Here is a 24315-nt window from a genome sequence, read left to right as displayed (position 1 = left end):
CAGCACTGTAGCCAGGCTGACAAAGAGTCAGAGCTCTATTGAGCCGAGTATTCCTTTAACTTTAACTAGTAATGACTTCATGACTTTCTTTGCTAATAAAATTTTAACTATTAGAGAAAAAATTACTCATAATCATCCCAAAGACGTATCGTTATCTTTGGCTGCTTTCAGTGATGCCGGTATTTGGCTAGACTCTTTCTCTCCGATTGTTCTGAGTTATTTTCATTAGTTACTTCCTCCAAACCATCAACATGTCTATTAGACCCCATTCCTACCAGGCTGCTCAAGGAAGCCCTACCATTAATTAATGCTTCGATCTTAAATATGATCAATCTATCTTTATTAGTTGGCTATGTACCACAGGCTTTTAAGGTGGCAGTAATTAAACCATTACTTAAAAAGCCATCACTTGACCCAGCTATCTTAGCTAATTATAGGCCAATCTCCAACCTTCCTTTTCTCTCAAAAATTCTTGAAAGGGTAGTTGTAAAACAGCTAACTGATCATCTGCAGAGGAATGGTCTATTTGAAGAGTTTCAGTCAGGTTTTAGAATTCATCATAGTACAGAAACAGCATTAGTGAAGGTTACAAATGATCTTCTTATGGCCTCAGACAGTGGACTCATCTCTGTGCTTGTTCTGTTAGACCTCAGTGCTGCTTTTGATACTGTTGACCATAAAATTTTATTAGAGCATGCCATAGGTATTAAAGGCACTGCGCTGCGGTGGTTTGAATCATATTTATCTAATAGATTACAATTTGTTCATGTAAATGGGGAATCTTCTTCACAGACTAAGGTTAATTATGGAGTTCCACAAGGTTCTGTGCTAGGACCAATTTTATTCACTTTATACATGTTTTGCTTAGGCAGTATTATTAGACGGTATTGCTTAAATTTTCATTGTTACGCAGATGATACCCAGCTTTATCTATCCATGAAGCCAGAGGACACACACCAATTAGCTAAACTGCAGGATTGTCGTACAGACATAAAGACATGGATGACCTCTAATTTCCTGCTTTTAAACTCAGATAAAACTGAAGTTATTGTACTTGGCCCCACAAATCTTAGAAACATGGTGTCTAACCAGATCCTTACTCTGGATGGCATTACCCTGACCTCTAGTAATACTGTGAGAAATCTTGGAGTCATTTTTGATCAGGATATGTCATTCAATGCGTATATTAAACAAATATGTAGGACTGCTTTTTTGCATTTGTGCAATATCTCTAAAATTAGAAAGGTCTTGTCTCAGAGTGATGCTGAAAAACTAATTCATGCATTTATTTCCTCTAGGCTGGACTATTGTAATTCATTATTATCAGGTTGTCCTAAAAGTTCCCTGAAAAGCCTTCAGTTAATTCAAAATGCTGCAGCTAGAGTACTGACGGGGACTAGGAGAGAGCATATCTCACCCATATTGTCCTCTCTTCATTGGCTTCCTGTTAATTCTAGAATAGAATTTAAAATTCTTCTTCTTACTTATAAGGTTTTGAATAATCAGGTCCCATCTTATCTTAGGGACCTCATAGTACCATATCAATCAATCAATCAATTTTTTTATATAGCGTTAAATCACAACAAACAGTTGCCCCAAGGCGCTTTATATTGTAAGGCAAGGCCATACAATAATTATGTAAAACCCCAACGGTCAAAACGACCCCCTGTGAGCAAGCACTTGGCTACAGTGGGAAGGAAAAACTCCCTTTTAACAGGAAGAAACCTCCAGCAGAACCAGGCTCAGGGAGGGGCAGTCTTCTGCTGGGACTGGTTGGGGCTGAGGGAGAGAACCAGGAAAAAGACATGCTGTGGAGGGGAGCAGAGATCGATCACTAATGATTAAATGCAGAGTGGTGCATACAGAGCAAAAAGAGAAAGAAACAGTGCATCATGGGAACCCCCCAGCAGTCTACGTCTATAGCAGCATAACTAAGGGATGGTTCAGGGTCACCTGATCCAGCCCTAACTATAAGCTTTAGCAAAAAGGAAAGTTTTAAGCCTAATCTTAAAAGTAGAGAGGGTGTCTGTCTCCCTGATCTGAATTGGGAGCTGGTTCCACAGGAGAGGAGCCTGAAAGCTGAAGGCTCTGCCTCCCATTCTACTCTTACAAACCCTAGGAACTACAAGTAAGCCTGCAGTCTGAGAGCGAAGCGCTCTATTGGGGTGATATGGTACTACGAGGTCCCTAAGATAAGATGGGACCTGATTATTCAAAACCTTATAAGTAAGAAGAAGAATTTTAAATTCTATTCTAGAATTAACAGGAAGCCAATGAAGAGAGGCCAATATGGGTGAGATATGCTCTCTCCTTCTAGTCCCCGTCAGTACTCTAGCTGCAGCATTTTGAATTAACTGAAGGCTTTTTAGGGAACTTTTAGGACAACCTAATAATAATGAATTACAATAGTCCAGCCTAGAGGAAATAAATGCATGAATTAGTTTTTCAGCATCACTCTGAGACAAGACCTTTCTGATTTTAGAGATATTGCGTAAATGCAAAAAAGCAGTCCTACATATTTGTTTAATATGCGCTTTGAATGACATATCCTGATCAAAAATGACTCCAAGATTTCTCACAGTATTACTAGAGGTCAGGGTAATGCCATCCAGAGTAAGGATCTGGTTAGACACCATGTTTCTAAGATTTGTGGGGCCAAGTACAATAACTTCAGTTTTATCTGAGTTTAAAAGCAGGAAATTAGAGGTCATCCATGTCTTTATGTCTGTAAGACAATCCTGCAGTTTAGCTAATTGGTGTGTGTCCTCTGGCTTCATGGATAGATAAAGCTGGGTATCATCTGCGTAACAATGAAAATTTAAGCAATACCGTCTAATAATACTGCCTAAGGGAAGCATGTATAAAGTGAATAAAATTGGTCCTAGCACAGAACCTTGTGGAACTCCATAATTAACTTTATTCTGTGAAGAAGATTCCCCATTTACATGAACAAATTGTAATCTATTAGACAAATATGATTCAAACCACCGCAGCGCAGTGCCTTTAATACCTATGGCATGCTCTAATCTCTGTAATAAAACTTTATGGTCAACAGTATCAAAAGCAGCACTGAGGTCTAACAGAACAAGCACAGAGATGAGTCCACTGTCCGAGGCCATAAGAAGATCATTTGTAACCTTCACTAATGCTGTTTCTGTACTATGATGAATTCTAAAACCTGACTGAAACTCTTCAAATAGACCATTCCTCTGCAGATGATCAGTTAGCTGTTTTACAACTACCCTTTCAAGAATTTTTGAGAGAAAAGGAAGGTTGGAGATTGGCCTATAATTAGCTAAGATAGCTGGGTCAAGTGATGGCTTTTTAAGTAATGGTTTAATTACTGCCACCTTAAAAGCCTGTGGTACATAGCCAACTAACAAAGATAGATTGATCATATTTAAGATCGAAGCATTAAATAATGGTAGGGCTTCCTTGAGCAGCCTGGTAGGAATGGGGTCTAATAAACATGTTGATGGTTTGGATGAAGTAACTAATGAGAATAACTCAGACAGAACAATCGGAGAGAAAGAGTCTAACCAAATACCGGCATCACTGAAAGCAGGCAAAGATAACGATACGTCTTTGGGATGGTTATGAGTAATTTTTTCTCTAATAGTTAAAATTTTGTTAGCAAAGAAAGTCATGAAGTCATTACTAGTTAAAGTTAATGGAATACTCAGCTCAATAGAGCTCTGACTCTTTGTCAGCCTGGCTACAGTGCTGAAAAGAAACCTGGGGTTGTTCTTATTTTCTTCAATTAGTGATGAGTAGAAAGATGTCCTAGCTTTACGGAGGGCTTTTTTATAGAGCAACAGACTCTTTTTCCAGGCTAAGTGAAGATCTTCTAAATTAGTGAGACGCCATTTCCTCTCCAACTTACGGGTTATCTGCTTTAAGCTACGAGTTTGTGAGTTATACCACGGAGTCAGACACTTCTGATTTAAAGCTCTCTTTTTCAGAGGAGCTACAGCATCCAAAGTTGTCTTCAATGAGGATGTAAAACTATTGACGATTGTCCATCAGAGTAAATGTAAATGTTATTAAGAAATGATCAGACAGAAGGGAGTTTTCAGGGAATACTGTTAAGTCTTCTATCACCATATCACCCCAATAGAGCGCTTCGCTCTCAGACTGCAGGCTTACTTGTAGTTCCTAGGGTTTGTAAGAGTAGAATGGGAGGCAGAGCCTTCAGCTTTCAGGCTCCTCTCTTGTGGAACCAGCTCCCAATTCAGATCAGGGAGACAGACACCCTCTCTACTTTTAAGATTAGGCTTAAAACTTTCCTTTTTGCTAAAGCTTATAGTTAGGGCTGGATCAGGTGACCCTGAACCATCCCTTAGTTATGCTGCTATAGACTTAGACTGCTGGGGGGTTCCCATGATGCACTGAGTGTTTCTTTCTCTTTTTGCTCTGTATGCACCACTCTGCATTTAATCATTAGTGATTGATCTCTGTTCTCTTCCACAGCATGTCTTTTTCCTGGTTCTCTCCCTCAGCCCCAACCAGTCCCAGCAGAAGACTGCCCCTCCCTGAGCCTAGTTCTGCTGGAGGTTTCTTCCTGTTAAAAGGGAGTTTTTCCTTCCCACTGTCGCCAAGTGCTTGCTCACAGGGGGTCATTTTGACCGTTGGGGTTTTTCTGTAATTATTGTATGGCTTTGCCTTACAATATAAAGCACCTTGGGGCAACTGTTTGTTGTGATTTGGTGCTATATAAATAAAATTGATTTGATTTGATTTGATTTCTGAGCATGTTTATCACTTTGAGCGTTCGTTACTATGAGCATTTGATACTTATGTGCGTTTAATCACTATGTGTTGGGACGGTGTCGTAACACGGACCCGCAACAGGGGGCGCAAATGAACGGACAATGGATAAGACAAAGAGTAACAATTTAATGTTGTGAAACGCACAACTGAATACAGACAAAGATAATGCCAATTGAACACAAGGTGACGTGCGGGCAGGCTCGAAGATAGGAGACCTCTGGCGATCGGAGAGCCGGGACCCACACAGCTTCCACCACCAACGGCCTGAAGAACACCGGAGCCGCCAAGACCTGACTCCCCAGGTGGTCACCGTCTTCTGTTGCAGACCCTGGTACTGCTGGCAGAAGATGAAAAAACAGTTAATGGTGAGTGTGTATCCACACCCAGTAATCCTTTTTCTACAGATCTTCAAGGAGGGAAAACCTCCACCTCCAGACACAATTTCACCCGTGCAGCTCCTGTTAGTCTCTTCCCTGGATGGAGTAAGAGGCGAAGAACGTCGCACTCCCACTATCCGCCAATCCAGCTTCAGACTCAATCCACAGGAATACGGCTGCACACAGAACAATGTTAGATACAACGATAATTCAGCAGAGAAGGTTACCTTCACGGTAGTTGATTTCTCGGCGAGGAGGTGGAGTAATGATCCGGCTTTTGTAGAGATGCAGGTGATTGGTGACAGCTGGTGTAAATGAGTGACAGCTGTCACTCTCTGTCTCGGCGCCCTCTCATGCTTGAAGCCCGCACTCCAAGCAGGGCGCCGACTGGTGGTGGTGGGCCAGCAGTACCTCCTCTTCAGCGGCCCACACAACACTATGAGCGTTTTTAATCACTTTGAGCGTTGAATCACTGAGCATTTTGGTCAGTATGAGCATTTGGTCACTGAGCATTTTGATCACTGAGCATTTTGTCACTATGACCGTTTGGTCACTTTAAGCGTTTGGTCACTTTGAGCGTTTGGTCGCTGTGACCGTTTGTCACTATGAATATTTGGTCACTTTAAGCGTTTGGTCACTTTGAGCATTTGATACTTATGAGGGTTTTTATCACTTTGAGCATTTTTATCACTATGAGCGTTTAATCACTATGAACGTTTTTATCACTTTGAGCGGTTGGTCACTTTGAGCGTTCCTCACTATGAGCATTTGATACTTATGTGCGTTTAATCACTATGAGCATTTTTAATCACTATGAGCATTTTTAATCACTTTGAGCGTTTGGTCACTATGAGCGTTTTTATCACTGTGAGCGTTTGGTCACTATGAGCGTTTTTATCACTGTGAGCATTTGGTCACTATGAACGTTTTTATCACTTTGAGCATTTCGTCATTATGAGAGTTTGGTCACTTTAAACGTTTGGTCACTAGGAGCGTTTTTATTCACTTTGAGCATCTTGTTACTATGAGTGTTTGGTCACTTTAAGCGTTTGGTCAGTTTGAGCGTTTTTATCACTTTGTGGGTTTGGTCACTGTCAGTGTTTTTATCACTTTGAGCATTTCGTCACTATGATTTTTTGGTCACTAAGCGTTTGGCCACTGAGCATTTTTATCACTTTGAGCATTTTGTTACTATGAGCGTTTGGTCACTTCAAGCATTTGGTCACTATGGGTGTTTTTATCACTGAGCGTTTGGTCACTTTGAGCGTTTTTATCACTGTGAGCGCTTGGTCACTGTGAGCGTTTTTATCACTTTGAGCATTTCGTCATTATGAGAGTTTGGTCACTTTAAGCGTTTGGTCACTAGGAGCGTTTTTATTCACTTTGAGCATTTTGTTACTATGAGTGTTTGGTCACTTTAAGCGTTTGGTCAGTTTGAGCGTTTTTATCACTTTGTGGGTTTGGTCACTGTGAGTGTTTTTATCACTGAGTATTTCGTCACTATGAGAGTTTGGTCACTATGAGCATTTTTATCACTTGGAGCATTTCGTCACTATGAGAGTTTGGTCACTATGAGAGTTTGGTCACTATGAGCATTTTTATCACTTGGAGCATTTCATCACTATGAGAGTTTGGTCACTAAGCGTTTCGCCACTGAGCATTTTTATCACTTTGAGCATTTTGTTACTATGAGCGTTTGGTCACTTCAAGCATTTGGTCACTATGGGCGTTTTTATCACTGAGCGTTTGGTCACATTGACCATTTTTATCACTGAGCATTTTGTTACTATGAGCGTTTGGTTACTTCAAGCATTTGGTCACTATGGGCATTTTTTATCACTGAGCGTTTGGTCACTTTGACCATTTTTATCACTTTGAGCATTTTGTTACTATGAGTGTTTGGTCACTTTAAGCGTTTGGTCAGTGTGAGCGTTTTTATCACTTTGTGGGTTTGGTCACTGTGAGTGTTTTTATCACTTTGAGCATTTCGTCACTATGAGAGTTTGGTCACTATGAGCATTTTTATCACTTGGAGCATTTCGTCACTATAAGAGTTTGGTCACTATGAGAGTTTGGTCACTATGAGCATTTTTATCACTTGGAGCATTTCGTCACTATGAGAGTTTGGTCACTAAGCGTTTCGCCACTGAGCATTTTTATCACTTTGAGCATTTCGTCATTATGAGAGTTTGGTCACTTTAAGCGTTTGGTCACTAGGAGCGTTTTTATTCACTTTGAGCATTTTGTTACTATGAGTGTTTGGTCACTTTAAGCGTTTGGTCAGTTTGAGCGTTTTTATCACTTTGTGGGTTTGGTCACTGTGAGTGTTTTTATCACTTTGAGTATTTCGTCACTATGAGAGTTTGGTCACTATGAGCATTTTTATCACTTGGAGCATTTCGTCACTATGAGAGTTTGGTCACTATGAGAGTTTGGTCACTATGAGCATTTTTATCACTTGGAGCATTTCATCACTATGAGAGTTTGGTCACTAAGCGTTTCGCCACTGAGCATTTTTATCACTTTGAGCATTTTGTTACTATGAGCGTTTGGTTACTTCAAGCATTTGGTCACTATGGGCGTTTTTTATCACTGAGCGTTTGGTCACTTTGACCATTTTTATCACTTTGAGCATTTTGTTACTATGAGTGTTTGGTCACTTTAAGCGTTTGGTCAGTGTGAGCGTTTTTATCACTTTGTGGGTTTGGTCACTGTGAGTGTTTTTATCACTTTGAGCATTTCGTCACTATGAGAGTTTGGTCACTATGAGCATTTTTATCACTTGGAGCATTTCGTCACTATAAGAGTTTGGTCACTATGAGAGTTTGGTCACTATGAGCATTTTTATCACTTGGAGCATTTCGTCACTATGAGAGTTTGGTCACTAAGCGTTTCGCCACTGAGCATTTTTATCACTTTGAGCATTTTGTTACTATGAGCGTTTGGTCACTTCAAGCATTTGGTCACTATGGGCGTTTTTATCACTGAGCGTTTGGTCACTTTGACCATTTTTATCACTTTGAGCATTTTGTTACTATGGCGTTTGGTCACTTCAAGCATTTGGTCACTATGGGCGTTTTTTATCACTGAGCGTTTGGTCACTTTGACCATTTTTATCACTTTGAGCATTTTGTTACTATGAGCGTTTGGTCACTTCAAGCATTTGGTCACTATGGGCGTTTTTATCACTGAGCGTTTGGTCACTTTGACCATTTTTATCACTTTGAGCATTTTGTTACTATGAGCGTTTGGTCACTTCAAGCATTTGGTCACTATGGGCGTTTTTATCACTGAGCGTTTGGTCACTTTGACCATTTTTATCACTTTGAGCATTTCGTCACTATGATTGTTTTTATCACTGAGCATTTCGTCACTATGAGCATTTGACACTTATGAGCATTTAATCACTATGAGCGTTTTTATCACTTTGAGCGTTTAATCACTATGAGCGTTTTTATCACTTTGAGCGGTTGGTCACTTTGAGCGTTTAATCACTATGAGTGTTTAATCACAAAGCGTTTAATCACTATGAGCATTTTTATCACTATGAGCGTTTTTATCACTTTGAGCATTTCGTCATTATGAGAGTTTGGTCACTTTAAGCGTTTGGTCACTAGGAGCGTTTTTATTCACTTTGAGCATTTTGTTACTATGAGTGTTTGGTCACTTTAAGCATTTGGTCCGTTTGAGCGTTTTTATCACTTTGTGGGTTTGGTCACTGTCAGTGTTTTTATCACTTTGAGCATTTGGTCACTATGAGAGTTTGGTCACTATGAGAGTTTGGTCACTATGAGCGTTTTTATCACTTGGAGCATTTCATCACTATGAGAGTTTGGTCACTAAGCGTTTGGCCACTGAGCATTTTTATCACTTTGAGCATTTTGTTACTATGAGCGTTTGGTCACTTCAAGCATTTGGTCACTATGAGCGTTTTTATCACTGTGAGCGTTTGGTCACTATGAGCATTTTTATCACTTTGAGCATTTTGTCATTATGAGAGTTTGGTCAGTTTAAGCGTTTGGTCACTAGGAGTGTTTTTATTCACTTTGAGCATTTTGTTACTATGAGTGTTTGCTCACTTTAAGCGTTTGGTCAGTTTGAGCGTTTTTATCACTTTGTGGGTTTGGTCACTGTGAGTGTTTTTATCACTTTGAGCATTTCGTCACTATGAGAGTTTGGTCACTATGAGCGTTTTTATCACTTGGAGCATTTCGTCACTATGAGAGTTTGGTCACTAAGCGTTTCTCCACTGAGCATTTTTATCACTTTGAGCATTTTGTTACTATGAGCGTTTGGTCACTTCAAGCATTTGGTCACTATGGGCGTTTTTTTTTATCACTGAGCGTTTGGTCACTTTGACCATTTTTATCACTTTGAGCATTTTGTTACTATGGCGTTTGGTCACTTCAAGCATTTGGTCACTATGGGCGTTTTTATCACTGAGCGTTTGGTCACTTTGACCATTTTTATCACTTTGAGCATTTCGTTACTATGAGCGTTTGCTCACTTCAAGCATTTAGTCACTATGGGCGTTTTTATCACTGAGCGTTTGGTCACTTTGACCATTTTTATCACTTTGAGCATTTCGTCACTATGAGTGTTTTTATCACTGAGCATTTCGTCACTATGAGCATTTGATACTTATGAGCATTTAATCACTATGAGCGTTTTTATCACTTTGAGCGTTTAATCACTATGAGCGTTTTTATCACTTTGAGCATTTTGTTACTATGAGCGTTTGGTCACTTCAAGCATTTGGTCACTATGGGCGTTTTTATCACTGAGCGATTGGTCACTTTGACCATTTATATCACTTTGAGCATTTTGTTACTATGAGCGTTTGGTCACTTCAAGCATTTGGTCACTATGGGCGTTTTTTTTCACTGAGCGTTTGGTCACTTTGACCATTTGTATCACTTTGAGCATTTTCTTGCTATGAGCGTTTGGTCACTTCAAGCATTTAGTCACTATGGGTGTTTTTATCACTGAGCGTTTGGTCACTTTGACCATTTTTATCACTTTGAGCATTTCGTCACTATGAGTGTTTTTATCACTGAGCATTTCATCACTATGACGGACCGGGAGTGACATGTTTAGCCGCATGTTCTCCTTGAATTGCTGGCTGTCTGAGTGGTGTCCAAAAAATGAGGTGGGCTTCATAGATAATTGGCAAAGCTTCTGGGGAAAACCTGGTCTTGTTAGGAGAGACGGCATCCATCCCACTTTGGATGGAGCAGCTCTCATTTCTAGAAATCTGGCCAATTTTCTTAAATCCTCCAAACCGTGACTATCCAGGGTTGGGACCAGGAAGCAGAGTTGTAGTCTTACACACCTCTCTGCAGCTTCTCTCCCCCTGCCATCCCCTCATTACCCCATCCCCGTAGAGACGATGCCTGCTCCCAGACCACCAATAACCAGCAAAAATCTATTTAAGCATAAAAATTCAAAAAGAAAAAATAATATAGCACCTTCAACTGCACCACAGACTAAAACAGTTAAATGTGGTCCATTAAACATTAGGTCTCTCTCTTCTAAGTCCCTGTTGGTAAATGATATAATAATTGATCAACATATTGATTTATTCTGCCTAACAGAAACCTGGTTACAGCAGGATGAATATGTTAGTTTAAATGAGTCAACACCCCCGAGTCACACTAACTGTCAGAATGCTCGTAGCATGGGCCGGGGCGGAGGATTAGCAGCAATCTTCCATTCCAGCTTATTAATTAATCAAAAACCCAGACAGAGCTTTAATTCATTTGAAAGCTTGTCTCTTAGTCTTGTCCATCAAATTGGAAGTCCCAAAAACCAGTTTTATTATTATCTATCGTCCACCTGGTCGTTACTGTGAGTTTCTCTGTGAATTTTCAGACCTTTTGTCTGACTTAGTGCTTAGCTCAGATAAGATAATTATAGTGGGCGATTTTAACATCCACACAGATGCTGAGAATGACAGCCTCAACACTGCATTTAATCTATTATTAGACTCTATTGGCTTTGCTCAAAAAGTAAATGAGTCCACCCACCACTTTAATCATATCTTAGATCTTGTTCTGACTTATGGTATGGAAATAGAAGACTTAACAGTATTCCCTGAAAACTCCCTTCTGTCTGATCATTTCTTAATAACATTTACATTTACTCTGATGGACTACCCAGCAGTGGGGAATAAGTTTCATTACACTAGAAGTCTTTCAGAAAGCGCTGTAGCTAGGTTTAAGGATATGATTCCTTCTTTATGTTCTCTAATGCCATATACCAACACAGTGCAGAGTAGCTACCTAAACTCTGTAAGGGAGATAGAGTATCTCGTCAATAGTTTTACATCCTCATTGAAGACAACTTTGGATGCTGTAGCTCCTCTGAAAAAGAGAGCTTTAAATCAGAAGTGTCTGACTCCATGGTATAACTCACAAACTCGTAGCTTAAAGCAGATAACCCGTAAGTTGGAGAGGAAATGGCGTCTCACTAATTTAGAAGATCTTCACTTAGCCTGGAAAAAGAGTCTCTTGCTCTATAAAAAAGCCCTCCGTAAAGCTAGGACATCTTTCTACTCATCACTAATTGAAGAAAATAAGAACAACCCCAGGTTTCTTTTCAGCACTGTAGCCAGGCTGACAAAGAGTCAGAGCTCTATTGAGCTGAGTATTCCATTAACTTTAACTAGTAATGACTTCATGACTTTCTTTGCTAACAAAATTTTAACTATTAGAGAAAAAATTACTCATAACCATCCCAAAGACGTATCGTTATCTTTGGCTGCTTTCAGTGATGCCGGTATTTGGTTAGACTCTTTCTCTCCGATTGTTTTGTCTGAGTTATTTTCATTAGTTACTTCATCCAAACCATCAACATGTTTATTAGACCCCATTCCTACCAGGCTGCTCAAGGAAGCCCTACCATTATTTAATGCTTCGATCTTAAATATGATCAATCTATCTTTGTTAGTTGGCTATGTACCACAGGCTTTTAAGGTGGCAGTAATTAAACCATTACTTAAAAAGCCATCACTTGACCCAGCTATCTTAGCTAATTATAGGCCAATCTCCAACCTTCCTTTTCTCTCAAAAATTCTTGAAAGGGTAGTTGTAAAACAGCTAACTGATCATCTGCAGAGGAATGGTCTATTTGAAGAGTTTCAGTCAGGTTTTAGAATTCATCATAGTACAGAAACAGCATTAGTGAAGGTTACAAATGATCTTCTTATGGCCTCGGACAGTGGACTCATCTCTGTGCTTGTTCTGTTAGACCTCAGTGCTGCTTTTGATACTGTTGACCATAAAATTTTATTACAGAGATTAGAGCATGCCATAGGTATTAAAGGCACTGCGCTGCAGTGGTTTGAATCATATTTGTCTAATAGATTACAATTTGTTCATGTAAATGGGGAATCTTCTTCACAGACTAAAGTTAATTATGGAGTTCCACAAGGTTCTGTGCTAGGACCAATTTTATTCACTTTTTAGATGGTATTGCTTAAATTTTCATTGTTACGCAGATGATACCCAGCTTTATCTATCCATGAAGCCAGAGGACACACACCAATTAGCTAAACTGCAGGATTGTCTTACAGACATAAAGACATGGATGACCTCTAATTTCCTGCTTTTAAACTCAGATAAAACTGAAGTTATTGTACTTGGCCCCACAAATCTTAGAAACATGGTGTCTAACCAGATCCTTACTCTGGATGGCATTACCCTGACCTCTAGTAATACTGTGAGAAATCTTGGAGTCATTTTTGATCAGGATATGTCATTCAAAGCGCATATTAAACAAATATGTAGGACTGCTTTTTTGCATTTACGCAATATCTCTAAAATCAGAAAGGTCTTGTCTCAGAGTGATGCTGAAAAACTAATTCATGCATTTATTTCCTCTAGGCTGGACTATTGTAATTCATTATTATCAGGTTGTCCTAAAAGTTCCCTAAAAAGCCTTCAGTTAATTCAAAATGCTGCAGCTAGAGTACTGACGGGGACTAGAAGGAGAGAGCATATCTCACCCATATTGGCCTCTCTTCATTGGCTTCCTGTTAATTCTAGAATAGAATTTAAAATTCTTCTTCTTACTTATAAGGTTTTGAATAATCAGGTCCCATCTTATCTTAGGGACCTCGTAGTACCATATCACCCCAATAGAGCGCTTCGCTCTCAGACTGCAGGCTTACTTGTAGTTCCTAGGGTTTGTAAGAGTAGAATGGGAGGCAGAGCCTTCAGCTTTCAGGCTCCTCTCCTGTGGAACCAGCTCCCAATTCAGATCAGGGAGACAGACACCCTCTCTACTTTTAAGATTAGGCTTAAAACTTTCCTTTTTGCTAAAGCTTATAGTTAGGGCTGGATCAGGTGACCCTGAACCATCCCTTAGTTATGCTGCTATAGACGTAGACTGCTGGGGGGTTCCCATGATGCACTGTTTCTTTCTCTTTTTGCTCTGTATGCACCACTCTGCATTTAATCATTAGTGATCGATCTCTGCTCCCCTCCACAGCATGTCTTTTTCCTGGTTCTCTCCCTCAGCCCCAACCAGTCCCAGCAGAAGACTGCCCCTCCGTGAGCCTGGTTCTGCTGGAGGTTTCTTCCTGTTAAAAGGGAGTTTTTCCTTCCCACTGTAGCCAAGTGCTTGCTCACAGGGGGTCGTTTTGACCGTTGGGGTTTTACATAATTATTGTATGGCCTTGCCTTACAATATAAAGCGCCTTGGGGCAACTGTTTGTTGTGATTTGGCGCTATATAAAAAAATTGATTGATTGATTGATTATGAGCATTTGATACTTATGAGCATTTAATCACTATGAGCGTTTTTATCACTTTGAGCGTTTAATCACTATGAGCGTTTTTATCACTTTGAGCATTTAATCACTATGAGCGTTTTTATCACTTTGAGCGGTTGGCCACTTTGAGCGGTTGGTCACTTTGAGCGTTTACTCACTATGAGCGTTTTTATCACTTTGAGCGTTTAATCACTATGAGCATTTTTATAACTTTGAGCGTTTAATCACTATGAGTGTTTTTATCACTTTGAGCGTTTAATCACTATGAGTGTTTAATCACAAAGCGTTTAATCACTATGAGCATTTTTATCACTATGAGCGTTTTTATCACATTGAGCGGATGGCCATTATGAGCTTTTTCATCACTTTGAGTGGTTGGTCACTTTGAGCATTCCTCACTATGAGCATTTGATACTTATGAGCATTTAATTACTATGAGCGTTTCATCACTATGAGCGTTTTTATCACTTTGAGCGTTTAATCACTTTGAGCGTTTAATCACTATGAGCATTTTTATCACTTTGAGCGGTTGGTCACTTTGAGCGTTCCTCACTATGAGCATTTGATACTGAGGAGCGTTTAATCACTATGAGCGTTTTTATCAATTTGAGCGTTTCATCACTTTGAGCGTTTCGTCACTACGAGCATTTTTATCACTCTGAGCGTTTCGTCACTACGAGCATTTTTATCACTCTGAGCGTTTCGTCACTACAAGCATTTTTATCACTGAGCGTTTCGTCACTATGAGCGTTTTTATCACTCTGAGCGTATCGTCACTATGAGCATTTGATACTTTCAGTGTTTATTCACTGTGAGTGTTTTTAATCACTTTGAGTGTTTCATCACTATGAGCGTTTTTATCACTGAGCATTTTTATCACTTTGAGTGTTTCGTCACTATGAGCATTTTTATCACTTTGATCATTTAATCACTGAGCGTTTTTATCACTTTGAATGTTTCGTCACTATGAGCGTTTTTATCACTTTGATCATTTAATCACTGAGCGTTTTTATCACTTTGAATGTTTCGTCACTATGAGCATTTTTATCACTTTGATCATTTAATCACTGACCGTTTTTATCACTTTGAGCGTTTCATCACTATGAGCATTTTTATCACTGAGCGTTTTTATCACTTTGAATGTTTCATCACTATGGGTGTTTTTATCACTTTGATCATTTAATCACTGAGCGTTTTTATCTCTTTGATCATTTAATCACTGAGCGTTTTTATCACTGAATGTTTCGTCACTATGAGCGTTTTATCACTTTGATCATTTAATCACTGAGCGTTTTTATCACTTTGAATGTTTCGTCACTATGAGCATTTTTATCACTTTGATCATTTAATCACTGAGCGTTTTTATCACTTTGATCATTTAATCACTGACCGTTTTTATCACTTTGAGTGTTTCGTCACTATGAGCATTTTTATCACTTTGATCATTTAATCACTGAGCGTTTTTATCACTTTGAATGTTTCGTCACTATGAGCGTTTTTATCACTTTGATCATTTAATCACTGACCACTTTTATCACTTTGAGCGTTTCATCACTATGAGCGTTTTTATCACTGAGTGTTTTTATCACTTTGAATGTTTCATCACTATGGGTGTTTTTATCACTTTGATCATTTAATCACTGAGCGTTTTTATCTCTTTGATCATTTAATCACTGAGCGTTTTTATCACTTTGAATGTTTCGTCACTATGAGCGTTTTTATCACTTTGATCATTTAATCACTGAGCGTTTTTATCACTTTGATCATTTAATCACTGAGCGTTTTTATCACTTTGAATGTTTCGTCACTATGAGCTTTTTTATCACTTTGATCATTTAATCACTGAGCGTTTTTATCACTTTGAGTGTTTTGTCACTATGGGCGTTTTTATCACTTTGATCATTTAATCACTGAGCGTTTTTATCACTTTGAGTGTTTTGTCACTATGGGCATTTTTATCACTTTGATCATTTAATCACTGAGCTTTTTTTATCACTTTGAGTGTTTTGTCACTATGGGCGTTTTTATCACTTTGATCATTTAATCACTGAGCTTTTTTATCACTTTGAGTGTTTTGTCACTATGGGCGTTTTTATCACTTTGATCATTTAATCCCTGAGCGTTTTTATCACTTTGAGCGTTTGGTCTTTAGGAGCATTTAGTTGCTATGAGAGATCTGCACTGAATCTCCTGAACATTGAGGACATTCCTGAACAACCGAGGACATTCGAGTGGTCAACAGCAACAACTCAGCTTTCAACTTGTACTTTTAAAACCTCCTTCAGCTCTCTCAGGCTGCACAGGAATTCAAGGAATGGATGTTGTTTTAAGCTGTTCCTGTAAAGACTTGTCTTTGTGCCTGGCCTCATTGTTTTACTCCCAGTCATTAGTTTCTTGCAGGCTGTATCTGGTTTGTCTGCATTCAGTAGAGAAGCATCTCCACAGTGCAATGCTACCTGCATTAGTTAGCCGATCATCTGCTGTCTTTTTTGGAGATAAGCTGCACCAGAGTATAATTCACATCCTTTGTCTGTATGTGGAACTCATTTTTTCTCCGTGGCAAAGACAGGACCTCGGTGTAGCACATGTGCACACCCCAGCATGTGCTGGGCTTTTATTCCAAAAATAAGGAAGATGGACTAAAAACGGACAACAAATGTACCCATCTGTATTTTGTTGGATATAAATGTTGAATTTCAAAGTGTTTACATTTTCTTTTAAACAGAAATCACTTAACAAGAAAGTAAAAAAAAAAATCATGCTTGCCATTTATTGAACATGGACTTCCAGTGAGCTCCCTTTCAGCATAAGAGCACAGGACAACACCTCCACTTGCTCTTATCCTTATATCCCAAACAAAAAAACTCCCAAATCTCCCTATCTTTAAGTTCTTAACAGATTGGTTAAAACATCTGCAACCATGTTTTCTGTTGGTCAATACTCAGTACATATTTACGTACTTGTCATTGAGCTCAGAATGTATGAAATGGTACATAATGTCAATATGTTTACATCTCTGATGGTGTGTTGGGTTTCCAGACATGGCAATTGCTAAATTTGTAACAGGTGAATATTGACATTCACTGCCCATTCCATTCAGTAGTTGTGTAAGATATAAACTCTCCTGTGTGCAGTGGCGGGTACTGGTCTTTCAAAAAGGGGAAGCTCATTGTCATCTTACATCATAAAATTGGTCAATTTATTTACAAGTAAATTCGAATATGTAAAATGGTCATAACAGTTCCTAGTTGCAGAAGCATTTCACAATTTATATCTCTATTACATACAGTATTTATGATGGCACAATTACATTATAACACAAGTGTATTATTCATGTTTTTAAACAAAAATAGTGCCAAAAATTTCAAGGAGCGCATAGAACCTTTATTATTAAACATACATAACATATCCTGACTGTTTGATGACATCTTGCTCTTTATTGTTCCATGCAAATGTTATGTTAAAGGTTGGTGAACAGAAGTCACAATATCTAATTGTATCAAAAGCTTCAAAACACTGAACTATTGCTTCATATTGATTCAGTGGTTCAAAACGCTTCAGTTTCTCCATAACTAATTTTCATCAGTAAAATTAAAGGCAGCCAATAATTATTCCCACATGTGCCCGGATAGACTTATAATCATGAATACTTTGATGTTGTATTGTGAATCGGGATGTTAATTAATGTACGATGACCTTAAACACTAACTTACTGAAGAATGAAGCAGAGAGTAACTCACCTGGATCTTCTCACACAACATCTAATCTAGTACCCGATTCCTGCAATCTGTGAATGTTCCTGGCATCAAAATGACCAATTTCATGTAGTTCACTTATCTGTCCACAGATTTGGACTCATTTTGGGGGGAGCTGCGGTATTTGTTTTTAGTTTGGTAGCACTGTATAAACATATATCTATCTCAGATAGCTTTGTGTATCCTTCCCCTAAACCATGATGTTGAACAATCTTTGTTTTCAGGTCATTTGAGAGTTGTTTAGAGGCTCCCATGTTGTCACTCATTTAGAATAGATGCAAAGAGGGGAAACATTTGCAAATGGCCACCTTAAATACCCTTTCCTTACCAAGCCAATTTTGTGTTCCAATAATTAGTGCTAAATGTATTCAAATGAACAAAAAGGTGCCCAAATTTGTTTAAATAATTATTGCACACTTTCTGTATATACGAAAGTGTGCATTTCACTTCATTTCACTTTATTTCACTTCTCAAATATCAGTGTGTTTGTCTGCTGTATGTTATATTTAACTTAAATTTCTGATCCAGACAACCAATAATTTATAAAGAAAAGTTATGAAAATTATCAGGGGTGCCCAAATGCTTGCATACAACTGTATGTATCTCATCTGATTTAGTTTGATCTCATTTCCCTATGTACAGTCAATACAGAACAAATGTTTGAGTCCACCAAGATGTTTCATTTTAAATTTCTCTTTCAACGTTTCTTTACAATTTGAGTGAGTCTTCATTACTTGTAGTAATGATAACATCATCAACCCAAATGATTTTCAATTTATTTTCATTTATATAGCACCAAATCACAACAGAGTTGCCTCAAGGTGCTTCACACAACTAAGGTCTAACCTTACTAACCCCCAGAGCAGCAGTGGTAAGGAAAAACTCCCTCTGAGGAAGAAACTTCAAGCAGACCAGATTCAAAGGGGTGACACTCTGCTTGGGCCATGATACAGACATAAATTACAGAAAAATTCACAGAACGAATATACAGGAAAAGCTGTAGGTGCACAGGACAAGAGGGTCTCCAGCACAAATACCACACCCATCTCTGGATGGAGCTGCACCTTAAACAGAGAGAAAAACAGAAGAAATACGAAGGTGATCGCCAGCCACTAGCCCTAAGCTTTACTAAAAGACCCAGAATTTAGATAAAGTTGAGGCGAGCTCTATGACCTGCAAACTTCTTACTCAACCTAGGGACACAAAGTAGTCCTGCACCCTGAGAACGTAAAGCCCGGGCTGATACGTAAGGTTTAATTAGGTCAGCTAGGTAGGGAGATGCCAGTCCATAAACAATAGCAGAACCTTAAAATCTGATCTCACTGGGACAGGAAGCCAGTGAAGAGACGCCAAAATGGGTGTAATGTGGTCGAACTTTCTGCTTCATGTCAAAAGTCTGGCTGCAGCATTTTGAACCAATTGGAGAGCCCTAATGCTGGACTGTGGTAAACCAGAAAATAGAACATTGCAGTAGTCCAATCTAGAAGAGATAAACACATGGATCAGGGTCTCAGCATCAGCCATAGACAGGATGGGACGAATCTTCGCTATATTTCGCAGGTGGAAGAAAGCAGTCCTCGTAATATTTCTAATGTGGAGGACAAAGGACAATGTAGGGTCAAAAATTACCCCAAGGTTCCTCACTTTGTTAGTGTGATGTATGACACATGAGCCTAGGCTAAGCATTAGCTGGTCAAATTGATGTTGATATCTCACTGGACCAAGAACCATCATTTCAGTCTTATCAGAGTTTAAAAGTAGGAATTTCTAGATATCCAACTTCTCACTGATGCAAGACAATCTTCTAAGGATTTTATGTGAACAAGATTACCAGCAGTTATCAGCATGTAAAACTGAGTATCATCTGCATAGCAGGGAAAGGTAATCCCAAAATGCCACAATATGTGCCCAAGGGGTGCTATATAAAGGGAGAAAAGCAGTGGGCCTAAGACGGACTCCTGTGGAACCCCAAATTTCATGTCACTAAGGTTAGAGGTAGTGTTACTGTACAAAACACAGTGAGAACGACTGGTCAAGTATGATGTCAGCCATGCAAGGGCACTCCCAGTAATCCCAAAATGATTTTTCAGCCTATCAAGTGGAATATGATGATCCACTGTATCAAATGCAGCACTGAGATCTAACAGCACCAGAACCATAGTGGTGTCTGAATCCACTGTAAGCAGAAGATCATTCATCACTTTAGTGAGAGCCATCTCTGTGGAATGATATTTTCTAAAAGCAGACTGCAGCAGCTCAAAGAGATTATTCTCAGTAAGATAGTCCACGAGCTGCCGTGAAACCACTTTTTCCAGAATTTTAGAGCAAAATGATAGATTTGATATCGGCCGATAGTTTTGTCAATACACTAGGGTCAAGATTAGGTTTCTTAAGTAATGGTTTAATCACTGCAGATTTGAAACATTCAGGAACAGATCCAGAAGTTAATGAGAGATTAATAATTTCCAGCACAGTCGGCCCAAGAGTGGACCACAGGTCCTTAAACAGTTTTGTTGGTATAGGATCAAATAACAGGTTGTGCTTTTTGTTGACATTACGGGTTTTGTCAGCATGCCTAGTGAGATACTATCAATTCTGTAAATCTAGGTAATACCTCAGTAGTGCGCCACCTCATAGCAGGGTGTAGTTACTGGGTTGAGGCATGCTGGGTAGACGTTCAAACCTAATGTCTTCTATTTTCTTCCCAAAGTAATCCAGGAAATCTTGTGCTGTAAAAGGAGAGTGACTACAGTGGTTGTCCATGAATAACTGTTGCCACCGTGTCCGAACAAGAACTTTGTAGCCAGCAGTGCATGCTTACAGTCTAATATAGCATCACGCCACGCAAGGTGGAATACTTCTAATTTGAACGACGTTCATTTCCGTTCTAGACCTCTTGCTTTATGATTGAGGTCACACAGATAATCATTGAACCAAGGTGACTGTGATTTGAGGGAATGTGGTTTTAACACAGGTGGCGCAATCATGTCGAGTGTAGTTTTGAGCACTGAGTTTAAACTATCCACAAGTCTGTCTACTGACTGGGTATTTGCCAAATGTGAAGCTAAGACATCAGGAAGTCTAGCTTCGAGTTCAGTCTTAGTTGAGGATTTGATGCATCGCCATAATGATATATAAGGTTGTTGTTCACTAAACACGGCAGCCAAAACGTAAACTTAATAAGTGAGTGATCAGAAGACCACTGATGTAAGAGGCATGATGTCAATATTCGTGACAGCAATACCATGTACGAGAACCAGATCCAGGGTATTTCCACTCATGTGCATGGAGTCCCGAACGCATTGCAGAAATCCTAATGCATCCACAATTTCCATAAATGATTTGCAGAAGGGATCAGAAGGCTTATTTATATGAACGTTAAAGTCACCATGATCATAATGTTATCTGCACTTGTTGACAAGTTAGAGATGAATGCACCAAATTCATCTAAGAATTCAGAATGTGGGCCAGGAGGCCTATATACAGTGACAAAGTAATACGGCTGATTTTTATTCTTCTGACCTTGGCAGTGCGTAATATCCTGAGCAGAGCAGAGAATCAGATGCTCAAACAAGTTATATCTGTAACCCCCAACACCTAATAAGCTAAACCTAAATTTATAAATAAGGGCAACACCCCCGCCTTGCTTCGCATCACGAGGGATGTGACTAAATGTATATGCTGGTGGGCAGGCCTCATTTAAGGGGAGGACAGCTGTAGGTTTAAGCCAGGTTTCACATAACCCAATCTGACCTTCTGACCTTTTGTCTGACTTAGTGCTTAGCTCAGATAAGATAATTATAGTGGGTGATTTTAACATGCACATAGATGCTGAGAATGACAGCCTCAACACTGCATTTAATCTATTAGTAGACTCAGTTGGCTTCGCTCAAATGTAAATGAGCCCACCCACCACTTAACCACACTTTAGATCTTGTTCTGACATATGGCATAGAAATACTTAACAGTATTCCCTGAAAACCCCCTTCTGTCTGATCATTTCTTAATACATTTACTTTTACTTTAATGGACTACCCAGCAGTGGGGAATAAGTTTCATTACAGTAGAAGTCTTTCTGAAAGGCGCTGTAACTAGGATTAAGGATATGATTCCTTCTTGTTATGTTCTCCAATGCCATATACCAACAGTGCAGAGTAGCTACCTAAACTCTGTGAGTGAGATAGATTATCTCGTCAATAGTTTTACATCCTCAGTGAGCACAACTTTGGATGCGTATCTCTCTGAAAAAAAGAGCCTTAATCAGAAGTGCCTGACTCTGTGGTATAACTCACAAACTTGCAGCTTAAAGCAGATAAACCCTTAAGCTGGAGAGGAAATTGGCGTCTCACTAATTTAGAAGATCTTCATTTAGCCTGGAAAAAGAGTCCTGTTGCTCTATAAAAAAGCCCTCCGTAAAGCTAGGACATCTTACTACTCATCACTAATTGAAGAAAATAAGAACAACCCCAGGTTCGTTTTCAGCACTGTAGCCAGGCTGCAAAGAGTCAGAGCTCTATTGAGCCGAGTATTCCTTTAACTTAACTAGTAATGACTTCATGACTTTCTTTGCTAATAAAATTTTAACTATTAGAGAAAAAATTACTCATACCATCCAAAGACATATCGTTATCTTGGCTGTTTTCAGTGATGCCGGTATTTGGTTAGACTCTTTCTCTCAGATTGTTCTGTCTGAGTTATTTTCATTAGTTACTTCCTCCAAACCATCAATGTGTCTATTAGACCCCATTCCTACCAGGCTGCTCAAGGAAGCCCTACCATTAATTAATGCTTCGATCTTAAATATGATCAATCTATCTTTATTAGTTGGCTATGTACCACAGGCTTTTAGGGTGGCAGTAATTAAACCATTACTTAAAAAGCCATCACTTGACCCAGCTATCTTAGATAATTATAGGCCAATCTCCAACCTTCCTTTTCTCTCAAAAATTCTTGAAAGGGTAGTTGTAAAACAGCTAGTTGTGACGCTCTTCTGCTGGAGGTGGGAATTGAACCCATGGCCTTACTGCGAACAAGATTGCATGTTCTGTTAGGGCCAGGAATTTGCAGAAGCTTCTATTCAGTGCGCAGCTGTAGGAGACATGCAGACTCCTCTCAGTGCCAGACATCCAGCTAAGGTAGGGAACAACTTTTCAACTAGAATTAGACATTGTATTAGTTGGGGTGTTTTAGTTGTGTTGTTTGTCCTCGGCTGACTTGTGCTTATTCTTTGCACCATGCACATTTACTTCAATAATGTAGTATTATTGTTAAAACTTTATCTTTGTACCAGAAAATTGTATTATTATACTGGTGCACAATATATCGTGGCTACACTCTGGCTTTTGCTTGAGCCTCGGTTGATCTCGATACACTTTCAACTGTAAAAGTACATGTAAGATCCTTAGAAGATTGCCTTGAATCAGTGAGAAGCTGGATGTCTAGAAATGTCCTACTTTTAAACTCTGATAAGACTGAAATGATGGCTCTTGGTTCAGTGAGACATCGGCATCAGTTTGGCCAGTTAACGCTCAGCCTGGACTCGCTTACGTCACACTGACAAAGTGAGGAACCTTGGGGTAATTTTTGATCCTGCACTGTCCTTTGACCTCCACATTAGAGATATTGCTGACTGCTTTCTTCCACCTGTGAAATATGGTGAAGATTCGTCCCATCCTGTCTATGGCTGATGCTGAGACCCTGATCCATGTGTTCATCTCTTCTAGATTGGACTACTGCAATGTTCTATTTTCTGGTTTACCACAGTCCAGCACTGACCTGCCTGAAGAGCTGAACTGATTAGAGTCAACTGTTTTAGTGGCAAGATGGAAAAAATATGTGTAGCACTTCGATTCACGGAAGCCGCGGTGTCCCACCTCTGCTTGCGACACTGTTGACACGTCATCTCTGTTCATGTCATATCCTTCCTCTAATAGTGGTCTGGTTACAAAAGCTGATGTGATGAAGAAAAATTTTTTGTTTTGAAGTGTGTGACACACAGATAATCTTCCTTTCTAAAGTGATGCATCTCAGACAACAACAGTGGACGTTTTTTGGAAGTTGACTGTGGGTTGTTGTCAAGAAACATGCTGCCGGCCGCATTCGTCACGTCGCTCACCACCGAGCTTCGTTCGTCACGTCGCTCACCTCCGGTGTCATTCAGCCGTGTCTGAGTCACATGTCTTTAACACCTTCAAGAACTGCAGCTGGTTTTCATTGTTCCCTTTGATGTGGAAGGCTGTTAACATGTTTGTTTGTTGTTTGTTTGTTTGTTTGTGTGCAGGTCTCCTGTAACACACTGAACAATGTCATCAACTACTTTGTGGAAAAAACAGAAGGGGTTCTGGTTCCTCTGATCATTGATGGCACATATGACAAGAACATCTGTGTGTACAAAATAATTTTTAGGAATTTCTCAGAAATTTCTAAAGTGACTTCAGGCGACAAATGTATTGCTTTTCATTTTCACAGGTTTTATTCACTCAGATAAAGAAAATGGAGAAAAGACACTTCAGCAAGCCACATCAAACATTCTTCCACCGAGTCTACTTCCTAAACCAGGTAGAAGAAACATCACAGACTGAAGGCAAACATGCTGATATCTGCAGGATCTGTAGGAGAATGAAGGTTCAAGTCTTTAGGG

At 39.4% G+C, this 24315-nt stretch overlaps 1 protein-coding gene across 3 annotated transcripts in view; it reads left to right on the top strand.

Moving 5' to 3' along the window:
* LOC117505767 (signal-transducing adaptor protein 2-like) overlaps window positions 1-24315 on the top strand; it is a 114754-nt gene that overhangs the window by 72040 nt on the left and 18399 nt on the right. For all 3 annotated transcript variants that reach the window (XM_034165311.1, XM_034165310.1, XM_034165309.1), the window contains exons 8-9: window positions 23956-24058; window positions 24144-24233. In XM_034165311.1, the coding sequence (XP_034021202.1) occupies window positions 23956-24058; window positions 24144-24233 (193 nt within the window). The remainder of the gene's footprint in view (window positions 1-23955; window positions 24059-24143; window positions 24234-24315) is intronic.

Source organism: Thalassophryne amazonica, unplaced genomic scaffold, assembly GCF_902500255.1.
Source record: "Thalassophryne amazonica unplaced genomic scaffold, fThaAma1.1, whole genome shotgun sequence".
Taxonomy (NCBI): domain Eukaryota; kingdom Metazoa; phylum Chordata; class Actinopteri; order Batrachoidiformes; family Batrachoididae; genus Thalassophryne; species Thalassophryne amazonica.
Note: the sequence above shows the minus strand (reverse complement) of the source record. Positions and strands in the feature narration are given on the sequence as shown.